Source organism: Heterodontus francisci, chromosome 4 (genome assembly GCF_036365525.1).
Source record: "Heterodontus francisci isolate sHetFra1 chromosome 4, sHetFra1.hap1, whole genome shotgun sequence".
NCBI classification, from domain to species: domain Eukaryota; kingdom Metazoa; phylum Chordata; class Chondrichthyes; order Heterodontiformes; family Heterodontidae; genus Heterodontus; species Heterodontus francisci.
The window spans coordinates 120,064,573-120,082,933 of NC_090374.1; the positions used below are offsets into that span (position 1 = coordinate 120,064,573).

The following is an 18,361-nucleotide window of genomic DNA, read 5'->3' on the forward strand; positions in this document are numbered from 1 at the left end:
TCAAGTACCTTAACTTGATGATAACCAACAAAGTTACATTCAAAAATGAAATACAGGTTAGATTAGCTATAGCAAGAGGCGTGACCAGCGACTTAAGTAGCATCTGGAAGTCCAAAAGCATCAACATTATATCTAGTAGCCACTAGTGTGGAGTGTTGCATTTTAAGGATGCGCGAGTTGGACTCTGAAGAGGATAACAGCTTATGAAATGTGGGTGTGGCGGAGGATGCTCAGAATCAGCTGGAAGGACAAAAAAGTGGGTTAGGTCAAGAATAGAAGTTCAGGAATCAAAAGAGTTGCCAAATACAGTTAGAGAGAATAAATTGGCCAAGTATGAACATCGGAAATGAAGATCCGACAAGCTTTGTCTTGGCAACAATTGAAGGAGAATTTGAGGGAAAAAACAAAAAAGAGGAAAAATCAGATCGGTGGATGACATTGAGAGGTGGACTGAGGGAGGCTTGAAGAAAGCCAGAGAAGAAGCAAGACGATGCCAATGGCCCCACTAAGGCTATGGTGACAATGAATGAACTAGCAGAGATTTACAAATAAGTTTTCAAGGTCATGTTCTGGTGTTAAAATTTACTTCATCCTTCATAATTACACGATGAAGAGGCTTGGAAGCATTTGCATTCATTACAGATCATTAACAGTACTATAATTACATGATTGCTTGTCAAAATCTTTTTGACTTTTTTTTGGCTTCGGCCACTCTCACCCGAATTAGGGAGGAGCAACAAATGCTGGCCTTGTTAGTGATGTTCACATCCCATGAATGAAAAAAAAAGCAATGGCCATTTATGCAGTTTTCGCTGATCATTGACTAAAATTGTGGCAGGAGATAGGTAGAAGCTCCTGAGAAATTCCAGACATAGTTTAACAATATTTGAAGAAAGATTAATTGTTCTGTACTTTTCCTGGCTTATCCCAGTCTCTCATTTGAAAAGAGTCAAAGTTGCCATCCTTCAATCTTCTGGCACAATCATCCTTTTTTGAAACGATAGTTAGACTCTCAGCTATTTCCTGCCTCGGAAAAGGTGAATAGCTACATTTATATCAGGTATGGCTCAGTTGGTAACTCTTGCTTCTTAGTCAGAAGATTGTGGGTTCAAGTCCCACTCCACAACCTGGAGCTCAAAAATCAAGGCTGAGACTCCATTGCAGTACTGAGCAAGTGCTACACTGTTGGAGGTGCTATTTACTCGAAATCAAACTTGGAGGAGTGGCAAACAGTAAGGATGATATGAACCACCTACAACAGGACACAGATAGGCTATCAGAATGGGCAGAAAAGTGGCAGATGGAATTTAATACAAGAGTGAGGTGATGTATTTTGGCAGAAAGGATAGGGTGAGGCAACATAGACTTAATGGTACAGTTCTAAAGCGTGTGCAAGAACAGAGGGACCTGGGAGTGTATGTGCATCGATCTTTGAAGGTGGCAGGACATAGAGAGAGTGGATAGCAAAACATATGGAATCTTAGGCTTTAGAAATAGAGGTATAGAGTATAAAAACAGGGAAGTTATACTGAATCTTTATAGAGCTCTGTTTAGGCCACAACTCGAGTACTGTATTCAGTTCTGGTCACCACACTTTAGGAATAATGTGTAAGTTCTTGAGAGGATGCAGAGGAGATTTACCAGAATGATTCCAGGGATGGGAGCTTTTAGTTACAAGGTTAGGTTGGAAAAGCTGTGGTTGTTCTCCTTGGAGCAAAGGAGATTGAGGGGAGATTTGATAGGTGTATAAAATTATGTCAAGCTTAGATAGGTTAGACAGGCAAAACTGTTCCCATTAACTGATGGCGCAAGGACTAAGAGACACAGGTTGAAGGTTTTGGGCAAGAGATCCAGGGGGAATGTGAGGAAGAACTTTTTTACGCAGTGAGTGGTGTTGATCTGGAACCCGCTGCCCACGAGGGTGGTGGAAGCGCAGCCGATCAATGATTTCAAGAGGAAATTGGATTGGCATTTGAAAAAAATATACTTGTAGGGCTATGGGGATCGAGTTAGGGAGTGGGACTGATTGGATTGCTCTGCCGAGAGCTGACATGGACTCGATGGGCCAAATGGCCTCCTTCTGTGCCATAAATGTCTATGACTCGACCTCCCTCTTTGGGAGGCCAGAGAAAACCCATTTCTTGTTCTTGGGATCAGTACAATGCAAAGCTTGGCAGACCAGTGGGCCTGACACCAAAAAGCAAAGAATGGTTGTGTTTTAAATTCTATACAGGAGTATTATCATCCAAGAGTTGAAGTTCTTAAATTATAACTCCTTATATATTATATGCTGCTAGATATGCATCACAACATTCTGGTGGTGATTTGCTGCGTAATCATTGGCAGTGAGTACTTAGAAAATTAGCCTCTGTCACTATTTAAAAAAAAATCTGCACAGCATACCAAAGGCAAAACTCCAGACAGCTTCTCCTTATGTTCCACTTTCCTAAACAATGTTGTTTTCTGAAACTCTATTCTGTCCATATAGAAAGTCAAATGCTGAGCCAAGGATGCTTAAATTGACTTGTTTTAGACTGCTACATAATGCATTCCAAAGGAAACTGGTCATTGCCCAAACCAGATCTATCAGCAGGACCACAGTGAAGTGCAACTTAACTCTTACTTAAGAGATATCAAAGACAAGAGATATTAGTAACATTCCAAATGCAAGTACAACTATAATTGGAAGGTCATTGATCCTATCACAAGGTAAGCATTAATTATAGTAGAGATAAAGTGATTCTTAACAACAAATGAGTGCCTAAATCCTTATAACAGTATCTTAGCTATACGTTTCAAAATATCTCGGATGGAAATTCTGGAGGGGATAGTCTTCCCATGGTGTTGTTGCTCTGGTGTTTTTCAGTGGTACTGGGACTGGGAATTGCTTTCAAAATGCCACTGTCTACAAATCATAGCCTAGGAATTTATATAATGTCACCATGAGTCACCATAAATGCTAGCAGGTAAGTCAGCTGCCTTCTTTTACATAGTAAACCACAAAATGTCCATAATCGGAACAGTAACAGCACTTACAAAAAAGTTACATTGTAGCTGATGCAGAAGGATTTGTAACAAAGCCCAAGGAATTAAACCTAAGGATTCATTTATTTATTTACAGTATTTAACTAAATGATAGAATAGGAGTTACTTAACTTTAAAACATTAGGAATTAATAAATAAGAGGCAAGGGCAAAAACTGAACTATTAGCTGTAAATAAGTCACCAAAGACGTACTAGGCTAAATAAACTAAACTTAGCAAGAGAAGTAAAAGAATCAGGTTAACTCCATTTGTTAATCATAATTTATTAAAGTTAGCACTAGAAATAACTGCTGTACAATACAATAGGTAATGGCACTACTGTGTCAGGAGTGCAGAATATGGGAATTTGTGGACAGTGAAACTGTCTAGGATGACCAATGGGTGAATTGAGAACAAGGGAGGATATAGCCATTAACAGATCAAATAAAGAATTTAGGAAAAATGTATTTACAGAGTGGTTAGAATGTTGAATGTGCTACCACGTAGAGTGCTTGAAGCAAAATAACTGACATTTAAGGGGAAGCTTGATGCATGCATGAGGGGAAAGAGAATAGAGGTGACTGGGGCATTTTATCAGGATTACTTGCAAATAAACATATAATCAATGCAAAATTACAGTAAAGTAAATTGAGTAACAAAGTCCAATTAGTAAATAGCAATATTGTGGACTAAAAATCTGTTCAATACAAAAATGTTTTGAATAATTGGGGGACTGGGCGGTCAGAATACTGTCCCTTCCTAAAATCCGGATAAAACCTTCCTCTTTTGGTATGAAGACACTTTGTTGCAGCCCTATCCTGCAATTGTTCCGCTAATAATGAACAAGGTGACCATCAAGTGCATCTGCTGTCTGCCACCTATTATTGCATAACTAATACATTTTTGTTTTCAACTCAATGCCATACAGCTTTTATTTTTGCTGCACTTCATAGAAAAAACCATTAGGGTTTAACTACACCAGAGAGATCTATAAGTGTTCTGTAGAAAAAAACTACCATGGTGTAATTAACGACCAGTGGACTTACTTTATATCCTGACTATTGCAGACCAATTATGTTTTAAGGAGATTTCTGTCTCTTGAGCTGTTTAAAGGTGTTTGTGAATTTGAAAAAAAGTTCATGCATTGTGCACAAAGACATCATGCTGAAATACTTCTTCCCACATCCTTAGAAAATTTAGTTGGAATATCTTATTCCTAGACAATGCTCATTTCTGAACAAATTGTTTATAATTATAGTTCAGGTACTTAAGTGTTTGGTACAAATAAAAAGTTATGAACACAATTCAAAATGGCCAAACTTTACCTTTTCCACATAATTAGAAACTCAGTTAAGTTTTTCTACGAATTTTATTTGTTGCCACAAGACAGTAGTTGAGAGATTTTGAATGTATATTTACCACATATGTACAAACACAAGATATCTGGTTCACATTTTTTATACAAGCATCATTGTTTTAAACAGCTGGGCAACTGAAGCAGCAAATCCTCAAAAACATACATTTATTCAAAAGCAACATATCACAATCATACAGTATCAAGCATATTCAAGATTCCCTTCTCCTGATGTGTGACTTGTGGATTACATAAAACAAGTCATTGTATAATTTTCTTAGTTGTATTTTTTCAAAAATAACACTGTAAAAATATCACTGGTACAATAATTCAAGGTACTTACTTTTTGGGTGTAATTAATGGTTCAAGGTAAATGAATGTAAGTGTAAATAAACAGAATCCATCCATTCATCTTTGCCATATAACCAATGTCCAAGATTGATTTTATTGTTTAGAAACAATGATACATTTCTTCTATTGTTCACATCTATAGTAATTAAATAACTTTTGAATCACTGTTGTGATATTTCTGTGTTTTAATAAATTTACCAAATATGACAAGTTTTTGTACAAACTTTATTCCCCCCGACAAATTCACAAATATGGCACTGCAAAACGAAACAAAATAAAATTCAAGATTGAATAGAAAAGTAATTTATGAAATTAGATACATACTTGCCTGAACTTTGTTAATTGCTTTGAAATAATTTAACAGTGAATGTGCCACCTTTTTATCTATTCAATTTGCATAATAATTAGGAAGTTAGTAAGTTGTAATTTGGTTTACAGTAAAGAAAAGGCGTCAGATCAGTCAAAAAAATTAAAATATGGCTTGAAATTTACACTTGATATAACAAAGGAACGTTTTAAACAAAGAGTGTGATTTAATGAAAAACTCAATAAGATCCCACTGCGGCAACATTTTACGGAACATAAAATCACTCTATTCCTTTAAGAACAAGCATAAAACATTTACTGGGTTGCCTTAACTGTGGCAGAATTGCAGAGGATTTCCACAAAGCTGCTGGTTTATAACCATCAATCAAATGAAATGCAAATATACCATTTTCTCTCCCTCCTTTGAAATTTATTCTGGTTGGGTCCTTTTACGTTGCGATCTTCCCTGAGTTGAAGAACTTGTTGAAAATTTACTGCTAAGACCTGTAAGCAGATTTATTTATTTTTGAACAGAAATGTGAAATTTTAAATAAATCATGAAAATGCTAGTATTACAGCAAAACGAGTACTCAAAAAGATGGGAAATCTGGGGGGAGTACTCTGTATTCAAACTGTATTCAAAGTACAACCCCTTACATCTATTGTCACACACACAAGAATTGCAATGATACATCAATCATGAACAAAATCTGAGGTTATAAAAACTGACTTTGTCTTTTAAAAATGGCCACTGAAGAAAATGGCTTTGCCTTTGTGTATTCGAACAGTCTGGCAAGGATAAAGGGCAAATCTTCAAAGCTAAGAGATGTCAACTGAACCCATCCTAGAACATTCCAGGATTTAATGTATTCTTCTGAAACAAAGCAGGTGTGAAGTAGCCACGTCCTGAGCTATTGTGCTATCACCCTGGGGTAGAGACCAGAGCGTCTCCTACCAGGAGGTGAGAAGTAACACAGCTTTACCTTAAAAAAGACAGCCGAGAGAAATAGACTCCAGAGAAACAGAGAAGAAAAACAACTTGTTTTCCAGCAAACCAGAAGCCCTGCTGTAGAATCCTGTATCCAAACTAGACAGCAGTGAACTAGAAGCGATCCACCATCTTCAACTGAACTTTCAATCGAGAGAGAAATCTACAATCATCTCAGGCCTGCATCCGAGAACTTGATGTCCAAGAGAATTCAATAGGTTTATCGTGACCTCCCCCCACCTCTAAAAATCACTTTCCTCTTTTCCCTATCTGTCTCTTTTCGTGTGTGCGCGCATACCAGCAAATGTGTGAATGGATGCAGTTGTGACAATTTCGGGATAAGGCGTATTGATCAATAAACAATTGATTTTCTGTTTTTAAACCTACAAGGATACCTGTTGCTGTTTGTTTTTCTGAAAAATAAAACACCAAGGGGTTAAACCCTAATAACAAAACACACTTGCTGCAGCCAGGTGGGGAACTGAACAGTGGGAACCACCCACATCACACCATATGGCCGTAACACTATGAAGTGGGAAGGGGAATAGGTTAAAAAATCAATTTCCTGCTCTCAGAAACGCTTGGGTGATACAGCTGACTGGAAAGTGTGTCCGGGGAGTGGTTCCATTTGAGTCGAATTAAAGCTTCTATCCAGCCAAGGCACCAAACCAGAGCCATCCAATGCCAACAAAACACACCAGCTAGGCACAATGAATACTTTATATACATAACTCATAAGAAAATACAATGCAGTTCACTCTTTCTACCTTCTAAAGCCTTAAATTGTAGTGGTCAGATTAATGCTGTTGTAGGTTTTGCAATGAATTCTTTCTAATTAAAATTGGGCTTTGACTGGGGTGGGGGGGGGGCGTAAAGCCAGAAAATGCCTCCAGCAGAGGTCCACCATGGGCACCAATGCCGGGAAGGTCTGGCCCGATATTGCCAGCGGCGGCGAGGCCTCGTGGTGGCACCCCCCACCACTCAGCGACGGGAGCACAATTTAAGTATGTAAAACAATGCAAATTAACGAGTTAATCACTTACCTGCTCCCACCCGCTGTCCTGCTCTGATAATTGGTGCCGGTGGCTGACACTCCCGTGCCTTCAGATCTCCTTCCGGAGATCTGATGCGCGACACTGGTGGGGAGGGGGAGCAGGTATGTATTCCAGTGCAAGGTTGGGGGGGTGGGGGGCAGGGGGAGTGGGAAGAGCAGCATCAACCTATTCTGATTGGTGTAGGGGATGGTGGGAAGGGGTTGAAGTTAAAAATTTATAAACTTGGGGGGGGGGGGGGAAGAGAAGGTCAAGTTAAGAATTTTGGCGAGGGGGGGGTGGGGAGAAGAGGGCAAGGAATGAACTGTATGGTTATGGGGGGCAGGGTGTGAGAGGGGCTGGAAAAATTTTTTTTTAAATTAAATGTAAAATGCCTATTTCTTTAAATATGTAAACTAAATGGAAGGGCTGGAATCACTTAAAAAATGGGATTGGCGCCTGTGCAATGGCACCCGACGCTGTTGCTGGGGATGCACCACCTGCCCCCTCCACGTTATTGGGGTGTGGGGGCGATCCGCCCAAGCCATTTAAATGAGCTGCTGTGTTTAACATCGTGAACATATCAATAACTTACATTAACATAGCACTTTAAACTTAAAAATGAATGCAGAGCCAAAGGAAACATGACCAAAGGCTTGGTCAAGCATATCAGAGGGTCTTAAAAGAGGAGAGTGAGATGGGAAGGCAGAGGAGAACAGAGGGGGAATTCCAGAATTGGGGCCTAGGCAGCAGAAGGCATTACATCCAATAGTTGGGAAAAGAGAAAGGAAAATGTACAAGAGGCTAGAGGCAGTGGAGATTTGAAGGTGGGTGGTTTGTAGGGCTAGGAGGAGATTACAGAGATAGGGAGCAGAGAGGTGAAGTAAACACTTAAAAGCAAGGATAGGATTTTAACATTTGAGGCTTTGGCAGCCAGGATCCAATGTGAGTCAATGAGAACTGGGATGATGGGCAAACAAGATCTGGATACGGCATGGACAGTTTGAGACTGAGCCCCAGGAAGGGGAAAATGCAATAGGGCTCAAGGGTATGGAATTCACAGCAAAAGCCAAAGGCAGTGGCATTGGTCTTCACAATGTTTAAATGGCAGAAATCACAGACTGGATAATGAACAGGAAGTCTGATTACTGAGACGTAGCAGAGTAGTCGAAGGAAGTGGAGGGCAGGTAAAGCTGACATGTGAAAGCGCACTTCAAGTTTGCAGAAGATGTCACAAACGCACAGCATGTAGATGAATAAAAGGTGGGGGTGGGGCAGGTGAGAGGGCAAGGTTAGAATTTTGGGGACTCAAGGTGGCAGTGCAGATCAGGAAGAAAAGTCATTGTTGGAGATGCTTTGACTACAAATGGTTAGATAAGAGTGCAACCAAGTGAAAGTAGTCCTTTTTTAATTCTTTCATGCGATGTGGGTGTCACTGGCAAGGCCAGCATTTGTTGCCCATCCCTAAATGCCCGTGAGAAGGTGAAGGTGAGCTGCCTTCTTGAAGCGTTGCAGTCCATCTGGTGCGGCTACACTCTTAGTGCTGTTAGGGAGGGAATTCCAGGATTTTAACCCAGCAACAGTGAAGGAACGGCGATATATTTCCATGGCAGGATGGTGTGTGAGACTTGGAGGGGAACTTGCAGGTGGTGGTGTTCCCATGCATCTGCTGCCCTTGTCCTTCTAGGTGGAAAAGGTCAAGGGTTTGGAAAGTGCTGTTGAAGGAGGCATGGTAAATTACTGCAGTGCATCTTGAAGATGGTACACACTGCTGCCATTGTGCGTCACTGTTGGAGGAAGTGAATGTTTAAGGTGTTGGATGGGGTGCCAATTAAGCAGGCTGCTTTGTCCTGGATGGTGTCAAGTTTCCTCAGTGTTGCTACAGCCGCACTTCATCCAGGCAAGTGGAGAGTATTCCATCACACTCCTGACTTGTGCCTTGCAGATGGTGAACAAGCTTTGGGCAGGCAGGAGGTGGGTTACTTGCTGCAGAATTCCCAGCCTCAGACTTGCTCTTGTCGCCACATATTTATGTGGCTGCTCTACTTCAGCTTCTGGTCAATGGTAATCCCCAGGATGTTTTTAATGGGGCATTCAGTGATGGTAATGCCATGTCTGTCAAGGAGGGATGGTTAGATTCTCTCTTGTTGGAGTTCATCATTGCCTGGCACTTAGGTGGCACGAATGTTACTTGCCACTTATCAGCTGAAGCCTGAATGTTGTCTAGGTCTTGCTGCATATGGACACAGACTGCTTCAATATCCGAGGAGTTGCAAATGATGCTGAACATCCTACAATCATTAGAAAACATTCCCATCTCTGACCTTATGATGGAGCTTAGCTCATTGATGAAACAGCAGAAAATGTTTGTGCCTAGGACACTACCCTGAGGAACTCTTGCAGTAATGTCCTGGGGCTGAGATGATGGGCCTCCAACAACCACAACCATCTTCCTTTGTGGTAGGTAGACTCAAACCAGTGCACAATTTTCCCTGACCAGTTTGGTTAGGGTTCCTTGATGCCACACTCGGTCAAATGCTGCCTGGATATCCACGGCAATCACTCTCAGCTCACCTCTGGAGTTCAGCTCTTTTGTCCATATTTAGAGCAAAGGCTGTAATGAGTTCAGGAGCTGAGAGGCCCTGGCAGAACCCAAACTGAGCATCGGTGAACAGGTTATTGGTGTTTAAGTGGCACTTGATAGCACTGTCGACGACACTTGCCACCAATTTGCTGATGATCGAGTAGACTAATGGGGCAGTAATTGGCCAGATTGGATTTGTCCTGCTTTTTGTGGATAGGACACATCTGGGCAATTTTCCACACTGTCGGTGCCAGTGCTGTAGCTGTACTGGAACAGCTTAGCTAAGGGCACGGCTAGTTCTGCAGCACATATCTTCAGTACTATTGCCGGAATGTTGTCAGGACCCATAGCCTTTGCAGTATCCAGTGCCTTCATCAGTTTCTTGATATCACATGGACTGAATCAGATTGGCTGAAGACTGGCATCTGTGATGCTGGGGACTTCAGGAGCAGACCGAAATGGCTCATCCACTCAGCACTTCTGGCTGAAGATGGCTGCAAACGCTTCAGCCTTTTCTTTTGCACTGATGCGTTGGGTTCCCCAATCATTGAGGATGGGATATTTGTGGAGTCTCCTGTTCATTGTTTAATTGTCCACCACCATTCATGATGGATGTGGCAGGACTGTAGAGCTTTGATCTGATCTGTTGGTTCTGGGATTGTTTAGCTGTGTTTATATTGCATGCTGTTTCCAATATTTGGCATGCAAGTATCCTGTGTTGTAGCTTCACTGGGTTAACACCTAGCTGGAGGTGTTGACAGAGACGTTGATGATGTCAAAGGCTGCAGAGAGGATGAGGAGGAATAATATACCATGGCTACAGTCAAACAGGATGGCATTTCTGACTTTGATGTGGGTCGTTCCGATGCTGTGGCAGGAATGGAAACCTGATTGGCGAGGTTCAAACAGAGTGTTGCGGAAAAGATGGGTACAGATTTGTGAAGCAACAACATATTTAAGGTAATAAAAACAAGAAATGCTGGAAATACTCAGCAGGTCTGGCAGCATCTGTGGAGAGAGAAGCAGAGTTAACGTTTCAGGTCAGTGACACATTTAAGAACTTTGGAGAGGAAACGGATGTTGGAGTGAGGCAGTAGCTTTCCAGAACAGAGGAGCTGATAGTTGCTTTTTTGAGGAAGGACATGATGAAGATGGTTTTGATAAGGGGTGGGTCTTTGTCTGAGAAGAGGGCACCATTTACAATATCAGTTAGCACGAGAGACAGGTAGGGAAATTGGGTTATCAGTTTAATGGGAATGGGGTCAAGAGAGTTGGAGGTGGGTCTTATGGGTGAGATGAGCTGAGAGGGAATGTAGATTGATGGGAAAGAAACTAAAGGAGGAGATGCAGGATCGTGTCTATGGCAAGGAGGTTTGGCTTCATAGGCAATGCGAACGGTGGAAGGGAAAAAGACAGCTGAAAAGATGGTCTCAAATCATAGTGACAAAGAGGTCCATGAGCTCCTCACACTCATTGTTGGAAGTGAGGTGGAGGGGGCTGAGGAAATAGGTTTAAGGACATGGTTGGTAGTGCAGAAAAGGGTCTTTTTTTCCCCCAGGAGCATCCTGGAGCAGTGGACAGTTTTGGAAAAGGAGACAGCAATAACAATTTTATGGATAGCTTACTAGATTTGTAATAGGTATGTAGACCATGTTAAATTTTAAGGTGGCACACCTGATGTTATTACATATTTTGATACTCTAGTTATTAAGTAATATCAAAACACGATTGAAACTTCCAAACCTGCTTGGGACTTTAAGAATCCTTTTTGTTTTCTCTTCTCTTTCTGTGAAGAATATAAAAATTTATGAATTAGTAGCCAGACAAGTTTTTTTCATAAACTCAGGCACACCTCCTCCTTCCCTCCACCCCCATCCCCTTTTTTGTTCTACTTGATAAGCTGACATATACCCAACTGTATGATATCAGACATCTGACACTTTAAATTATCTATGCAAATTTCTAGTCTGTAACGCAGCAATTATTCTCTCCCTTACCACATTTACTTTGGTGTACTCATTTCCAATGTTGGATGCTGAGGATGCAGCATTCATTTGTAACAATGCAGCAAATTCAGCACTCGTCACACCTGCAGCAAAGCAGAACATACATAACTCCTCAGGCAAATGTTAAGTACAAAAAATTAATTCTGGAAAATGGCATAATGAAATGTAGGTCTTGAAATCAAATTTTCCTCACTAATGAATTACTACTCAAAACAAAATAGAAAGTATTCCAAATAGGTTGAAAATTATTTATTTGAAAACAAAACTGTCCAATATTTTGTAGAAAAGAGGTATTCAAGAGTAATACTGTAGTTAATTGTATTATAGCTCTATGGTCTGATTCTAAGAAGACAAATGTATGCTCACGAAACTAAACATGTACTGGTAAGTGTGAATGAGTTACAACCACTTCAATGCCTTCCAGCATTGCACTCAAAAGCTTTGGTGACATTGCTGCAAGGCAATGAGGCAAGTTGTCACTGTCTCCAGAAGTGTGGGATTTTTATGCCAAATTAGCCACTTGCAGTGGTAAAATAATAGCTGTTAAAAAACATGGCAGCTGCTCCTTCTAACATTTGGCTGGCTGTATGGCTAAGCTTTTCATAATGAGTAATTCAGCAGTTTATAATCTGTATAGATTCTTCAGTCATCAGATCAGAAAATAAAGTTGTGAACTAAGACTTTGGAAGTGAATATGCAAGTGCAGTTGCTCTTGGTGTTGCAATTATATTGAATCAGTTCCATTGAATTCTATTGCACTGGTATCTTCGAGCTGTATTACAGAACCATAATGTAAAACAATTAATTAGTAGTCATTTAGTAGTACAGAACTAGAGTATTGCTGAAAATAGAGACATGTTGTTGAAGCTTTTCGTCTTGCACTCATCAGGACAATCGCAAGAATAACCAATGTAAGGGAAAACAACTTATACTGCATGAGAAGAGAGTGCTGATTGGTTGGCAAGTGAACTCTGATTGGTGGAGGCATTTCCATGGAGAATGCATCAGTTTACAGTGACTGACAGTTAAATGCCAAGCTTGGTTTGAAATTTAAACCAGGCAGCTTGACTCTGATTGGTCAAGGCATTGCCCTGAGGAATGAACCAGCGAATGGCTGTCCACATATTTTGTTCAGCTGAAACAGGCGCAATGTTTGTACATATTCTTTCTGTCTGCAAAGAACAGGACCCTGTGTATTGATATACGTAGCTTCCAGTACGTGCAAATGCGCCACGCTGTGATCCCTACTGACAATGTTAAATTGGTTGTCAGCATAATTCTTAGCACACTGTGGATTATTTAGCAATGTTGTCCAATTGCGGAAACACACCTAATATTGGACACTGTGATTTGAGTTTTGCAAGCATGGGCTAGTTGGGTACAGCCCGTTGCGAACAGCAGAAGGAACATGTTGTTTGATACAGTCTTTGGGACATACAGCCTATATACCTAGCATCACACTGGCATTGAAATTCATATATCACATTACTCATTTGTGTGATAGGCTGGCTGGACATCTTTTTGGCTTGACGGCAGCATCCTGTTAGTGGTGAACACCACACGTGTCACGCTGCTACAATGCAGTAGCAAAACAGCTAGCTTTACCTGTTGCTCAAATTTTTGGGATACATTACCCTTCCAGGGTAATTTGAGGTAGACTGGGCACTTTTCAGGGCCAAAAATGATGGCCTTAGGCCCATTCATAAGTTTGCGTGATATACAGAGAGAAATGATCAGATCAGGGTGGCCATTGTCACGCAGGATGTCTTTGATTCGCCCTATTTTAGCATCAAGTTTGCATGGTGAGCAAATGGCTCGGGCCCTATTTATGAGGTTGCGGAGAAGGCCAATCTTATAGCACGTGGAACTGTAAGAATCCCAACGCGTGTATTTACCACTGAAGGTAGGTTTGCGGTAGACTGTGGTAGAGAACCCCTTAACCGATCTCCCAACTAATACGTCAAGGAAAGAAAGCTCATTTGACTGCACCATTTCAAAGGTGAATTTGAGCGCAGGATGGAGCCCATTAAGACGTGTAAGGAAATAATTGCATGCAGCTGCGAATTCAAATGTAGATAATACGTTTGCTATATTTCAGAAATATGCCAGAGGTAGGAGGTTAGGTGTCATTCCATCAAAGACATGTTTGTCATGGAACCCAACAAAGATGTTTGCGAGAGCTGGGCCTAGAGGGGATCCCATGGCAACACCATCTATTTGGGCTTACATGGTGTTGTTAAAACTGAACTCAACTGTGCGAGTTGCCGAATTCATAAGTTCAATGAATACTGATTCACGCAATGGCCGTTTCACGCTGCTACTACACAATGGCAACATGTGTGATGTTTGTCACTAACAGGATGCTGCCGTCAAGCCAAAAAGACGTCCTGCCTATCACACAAATGAATAATGTGATATATAAATTTCAATGACAGTGTGATGCTAGGTATATAGGGCATACGTCCCAAAGACTGGCAGATCATATCAAACAACATGTCCCTTCTGCAACGGGCAAGGTGTGGGCCTTACCCAACCCAACCAGCCAGTGCTTGCAAAACTCAAAACAGTGTCCAACATTAGATGTGATTCCGCTATTGGACAACATTTGCTAAATAATCCACAGTGTACTAAGAATTACATTGACAACCAATTTAAGATTGTCAGTAGGCCTCGCAGCCTGGCACATTTGCGCATACTGGAAGCTACATATATTAATTCACAGGGTTCTGTGAACGAAATAAGTGACAGCCATTCACTGGTTCATTCCTCAGGGCAATGCCTTGACCAGAGTCAAGCTGCTTGGTTTAAATTTCAAACCAAGCTTGGCAGTTAACTGTCAGTCACTGTAAACTGGTGCATTCGCCATGGCAATACCTCTGCCAATCAGAGTTCACTTGCCAACCAATCAGCACTGTCTTCTCATGCAGTATAAGTTGTTGTTTTCCCTTACATTGATTATTGTCCTGATGTGTGCAAGACGAAAAGCTTTGACAACAGGTCTCTATTTTCAGCAATACATAACCAATTAGAATCAGGCTGCTAATGACCAACAGTTAAAACTCAACCTCAGTATTTAATTAGTACCTTTGTGATGGGGACATTCCTTTTTGATGTGACCTTCCTTCCCACAGATAAAGCAACATTTATCTCTGTCCTCCTGCTTCCTCCTTTGTTCTGGATATTGCTTGGAAGTTCTGTCCCTGAGAATTTCATTTGTTGTTCGGTCTTCCTTTGATTTCCTAGGTGGACGAACCTCTGGGTATGCCTCTCCCTCTTTTTGTGGAATATCCTTTAATCCTTGTCGATGCAGCTTTGGCACTTCCTTGTTTGGGGATCCTTTGTCTTCAGGTTTTCTTTTTGCTTTGGTTTCAAAGGGTCTTTGAAATTTGTCATTGAAGCCCGACTTGGATCTAATATCATCGAGGTTTTGTCGTCTTGTTTTGCTGCTAACAATTAAAGAAAAAAGAATTCTTTGTTAGGTGACAATTACTTGTGACTATTGAATTGGATGTATTCAGAACAAAAAAATTAATTTAGTCGCATTGGTGGCAATGCATCAGAAATTCAGTACTTTTTCTTTGCTCAAAACAAAGATCAAGAAGTGCTACCGGCAAAGAGCTTTATATGGCAAGAGCACATGGCTGGAATTTTGTTGCGGGGCAAGGGGCAGGGGGAATGAGGGGGTGATGGTCACATTACTCATTTGTGTGATAGGCAGGACGTCTTTTTGGCCAAAATTTCTCACTCAACAAAATTAATGTATAGAAAATTGTATTTATTGGTTCAAAAACAGTATACTGCCATGTGGAAGACTAAACAGAAAAGGTTTCTAAAAATTGCCCATGATTGCCTTTCTGCATCACTAACTTATAAGAAAAAATATGCAGCGCTAATGCAATTTTATTTTTTTCCTTATATATCTCAATAATATATGGTGGTCAGGGAGGAAGATGGATTGGGACAAAAACATATGGAGTTTGTGGCAGGAGACAGATACAATGCTATCAGTCTTCCCATTGCTTATGTTCAATTGTGGTCAATGTAAGAGGATGCCAAGCCCTTGGAGAGGGTGTTGAGGGGATTTACTAGAATATCGCCAGTGATGAGGAACTTTAGTTATATGGAGAGACTAGAGAAGCTGGGATTGTTCTCCTTAGAACAAAGCAGGTTAAGGGGCCATTTAATAGACATATTCAAAATTGAGGAGTTTTGATAAGATTAATTAAGGAGAAACTGTGGCGCAGTGGTTAGCACCGCAGCCTCACAGCTCCAGGGACTCTGGTTCGATTCTGGGTACTGCCTGTGCGGAATTTGCAAGTTCTCCCTGTGTCTGCGTGGGTTTTCGCCGGGTGCTCCGGTTTCCTCCCACATCCAAAGACTTGCAGGTGATAGGTAAATTGGCCGTTGTAAATTGCCCCTCGTGTAGGGAGGTGATAGGGAATATGGGATTACTGTAGGGTTAGTATAAATGGGTGGTTGTTGGTCGGCACAGACTCGGTGGGCCGAAGGGCCTGTTTCAGTGCTGTATCTCTAAATAAATAAAAAACTGGTAGAGGATCAATATCCAGAGGACATAAATTTAAGATATTTGGCAAAAGAACAAGAGGGGAGAAATTTTTTTTAACACACAGCAAGCTGTTATGGTCTAAAAGGGTAGTGGAAGCAAATTCAAAAGTAACTTTCGAAAGGGGATTGGATATCTACTTGAAAGGGAAAATATTCAGGGAGATGGGGTAACAGCAGGAGAGTGGGATTAATTGGATAATTCTTTCAAAGAGCCGACACTGGCATATGACCTCCATCTGTGTTGTATGATTCTATGACATAACATTTAGCTTTCATAAAAACTAAGAATAACGAACATTGTTATGAAAGTGCTTCCATTTTTGGATTTTGTTTTTTGAGGTCTTGTGTTAAAACTGAAAATATTCCATGAATTTTTTTTGTTACTAAGTTTACTGAAAGGACAACTGAATTGTTGTTTGAAAACAACCTGTGCTGGAAATCAAGTGCTTTAAGCTCAATAAACAACAGAAACCTTGATGACCTGGGGAAGACTTTTACAGAGAAGCCACATGTCAAGGGGAGATCAGGAGGTTGACTTTCTGTTTGGGGAAGATATTGTTTTCAGTTCAGATAGGGTGTGAACTGTTTTGAAGACAGTTGGAGATCAACTTGCCAAGGAAAAACCATCCAGCTCAGCTATTTCTCTACCTCTTTGAAGAAACCCTGCAAAGATCCAGTGTTGGACAGCTAAAATCCCAGATGCTGCATCTCTCCTAAGCTGGAAAAAACTGCCAGATTAATTTTCAATACCGCCTGAAAAGAACTGCTTCAGAAAAGATCTCAGTGACTCATCTCCGTATACCCAGACGCCAGACCAAAAGGGACAAATTACATCCTTCCATATCTTCTCTTTTTTTCTTCTTCAACAATTAGCAAGTATTTGGCCAACTTTTTTTTGTAACAGATCTCTGAAAAGAGAATCTCTGTATTTTTTCAAAGTATATGAGTGTGTGTGTGGTGGGGAATTTAAAAAGGGAACTTTCACATTTCAAACTGTGTGTTAATGCTTTGCTTCGTTACTGGATAAGTCTGGTTTGATAATAAACTGATAATTTTGTTGTTTATTAAAGAAACCTGGTTGGCGTATTTTATTCTGGGATAAAGAGTAGAGTATATGATTGACCGAATCGGTAACCGGGTAAACATTTTTAAAATATATGTTGTGACCTGCGGAGAAGTGGGACTAGAAAAGACAGTGCACTCCTCCCACCTCGGTCGTAACAACATTAAAAAAGGGAATGAGTGAGAAGAGTTAGGATATTCCCTCTTCAGTGTCCCGTTCCTCATCTTTTTAATCATCTTTCACTATGGGCTTTGGTCCTTCATCCTGGTTTTTCTAATAAAAGAATAATTTAGAGAAAAGTGGTACAACTGTAACTGTCACTGCAATTAATTCATGGACTCGTTATCTTTTCCTCCACTCTCTCCTAAGGGCACTCACTCATGATAAGCAGGGTCCCACATTCGCTGGCAGTGACTACTTTTCATGTCTGATAACATTTCCACTATTTGTAAAGCAAAAGAAGATACCTTTGCAGTACAGATGAAGTGAGCAGGAATGGGGAGGAGTTTTTGTTCTATGATCTGAATTAGAATTACTTACATGGCAAGCACTATGTTTGAAGATTAGGCACCTCAACTGCAAAAAAACAAAGATCAGGAGTTTATGGTGTAAACTTTGCTCTTCAGTGCTAGCAGCAAAGAGCTTTGCTGATAGGAGCACATGTCAGGAATTGGGGGTGGGGGTGGGAGGCACCCCCACAATTTCCACTCATCAAAACCAATGGGCAGAAAACTGTGGAGAGCATTTGCTCAAATTCTTAATATGCATTCCCAGTAGCCAAATATGTGCGCTGAGCGTGCCAGGGTTGAAAATTTATTTTGTTTAATATATGCCTTCCTGGCTTCAAATCTGAGGCATTACATTGGATCTCGAAAAAAGGCAAACTTCATTAACTTTAAGGGAAAAATGCAAACAGAATGAAAAAAGTTCATCAGCCCTTATGACCTGATCCTTTCAGATAAGTATTTTTATTAAATATCGAGCGTAAGCAATGTTAACTTTTGGCAATAGTGTAAACAAGGCGACATTGGATTGACCATCCGTTTTTCACCTCGTCTAATTTTCGTATCCATTGATTTCAAACTGCCG

The 18,361-nt window shown here is 40.8% G+C and overlaps 1 protein-coding gene across 2 annotated transcripts in view; it reads right to left on the reverse strand.

The window, feature by feature from the left end:
• Positions 1 to 4,373: 4,373 nt before the first annotated feature.
• LOC137369218 (terminal uridylyltransferase 7-like) overlaps positions 4,374 to 18,361 on the reverse strand; it is a 131,267-nt gene continuing 117,279 nt past the window's right edge. The window contains exons 26-29 of one of the 2 annotated variants that reach the window (XM_068030063.1): positions 14,728 to 15,086; positions 11,635 to 11,726; positions 11,381 to 11,423; positions 4,374 to 5,538 (exon numbers count right to left, since the gene is read on the reverse strand). In XM_068030063.1, the coding sequence (XP_067886164.1) occupies positions 5,465 to 5,538; positions 11,381 to 11,423; positions 11,635 to 11,726; positions 14,728 to 15,086 (568 nt within the window). In that variant the 3' untranslated portion in view covers positions 4,374 to 5,464. Of the gene's footprint in view, positions 5,539 to 11,380; positions 11,424 to 11,634; positions 11,727 to 14,727; positions 15,090 to 18,361 lie in introns of both variants that reach the window. The other variant, XM_068030062.1, reaches the window with a different exon arrangement.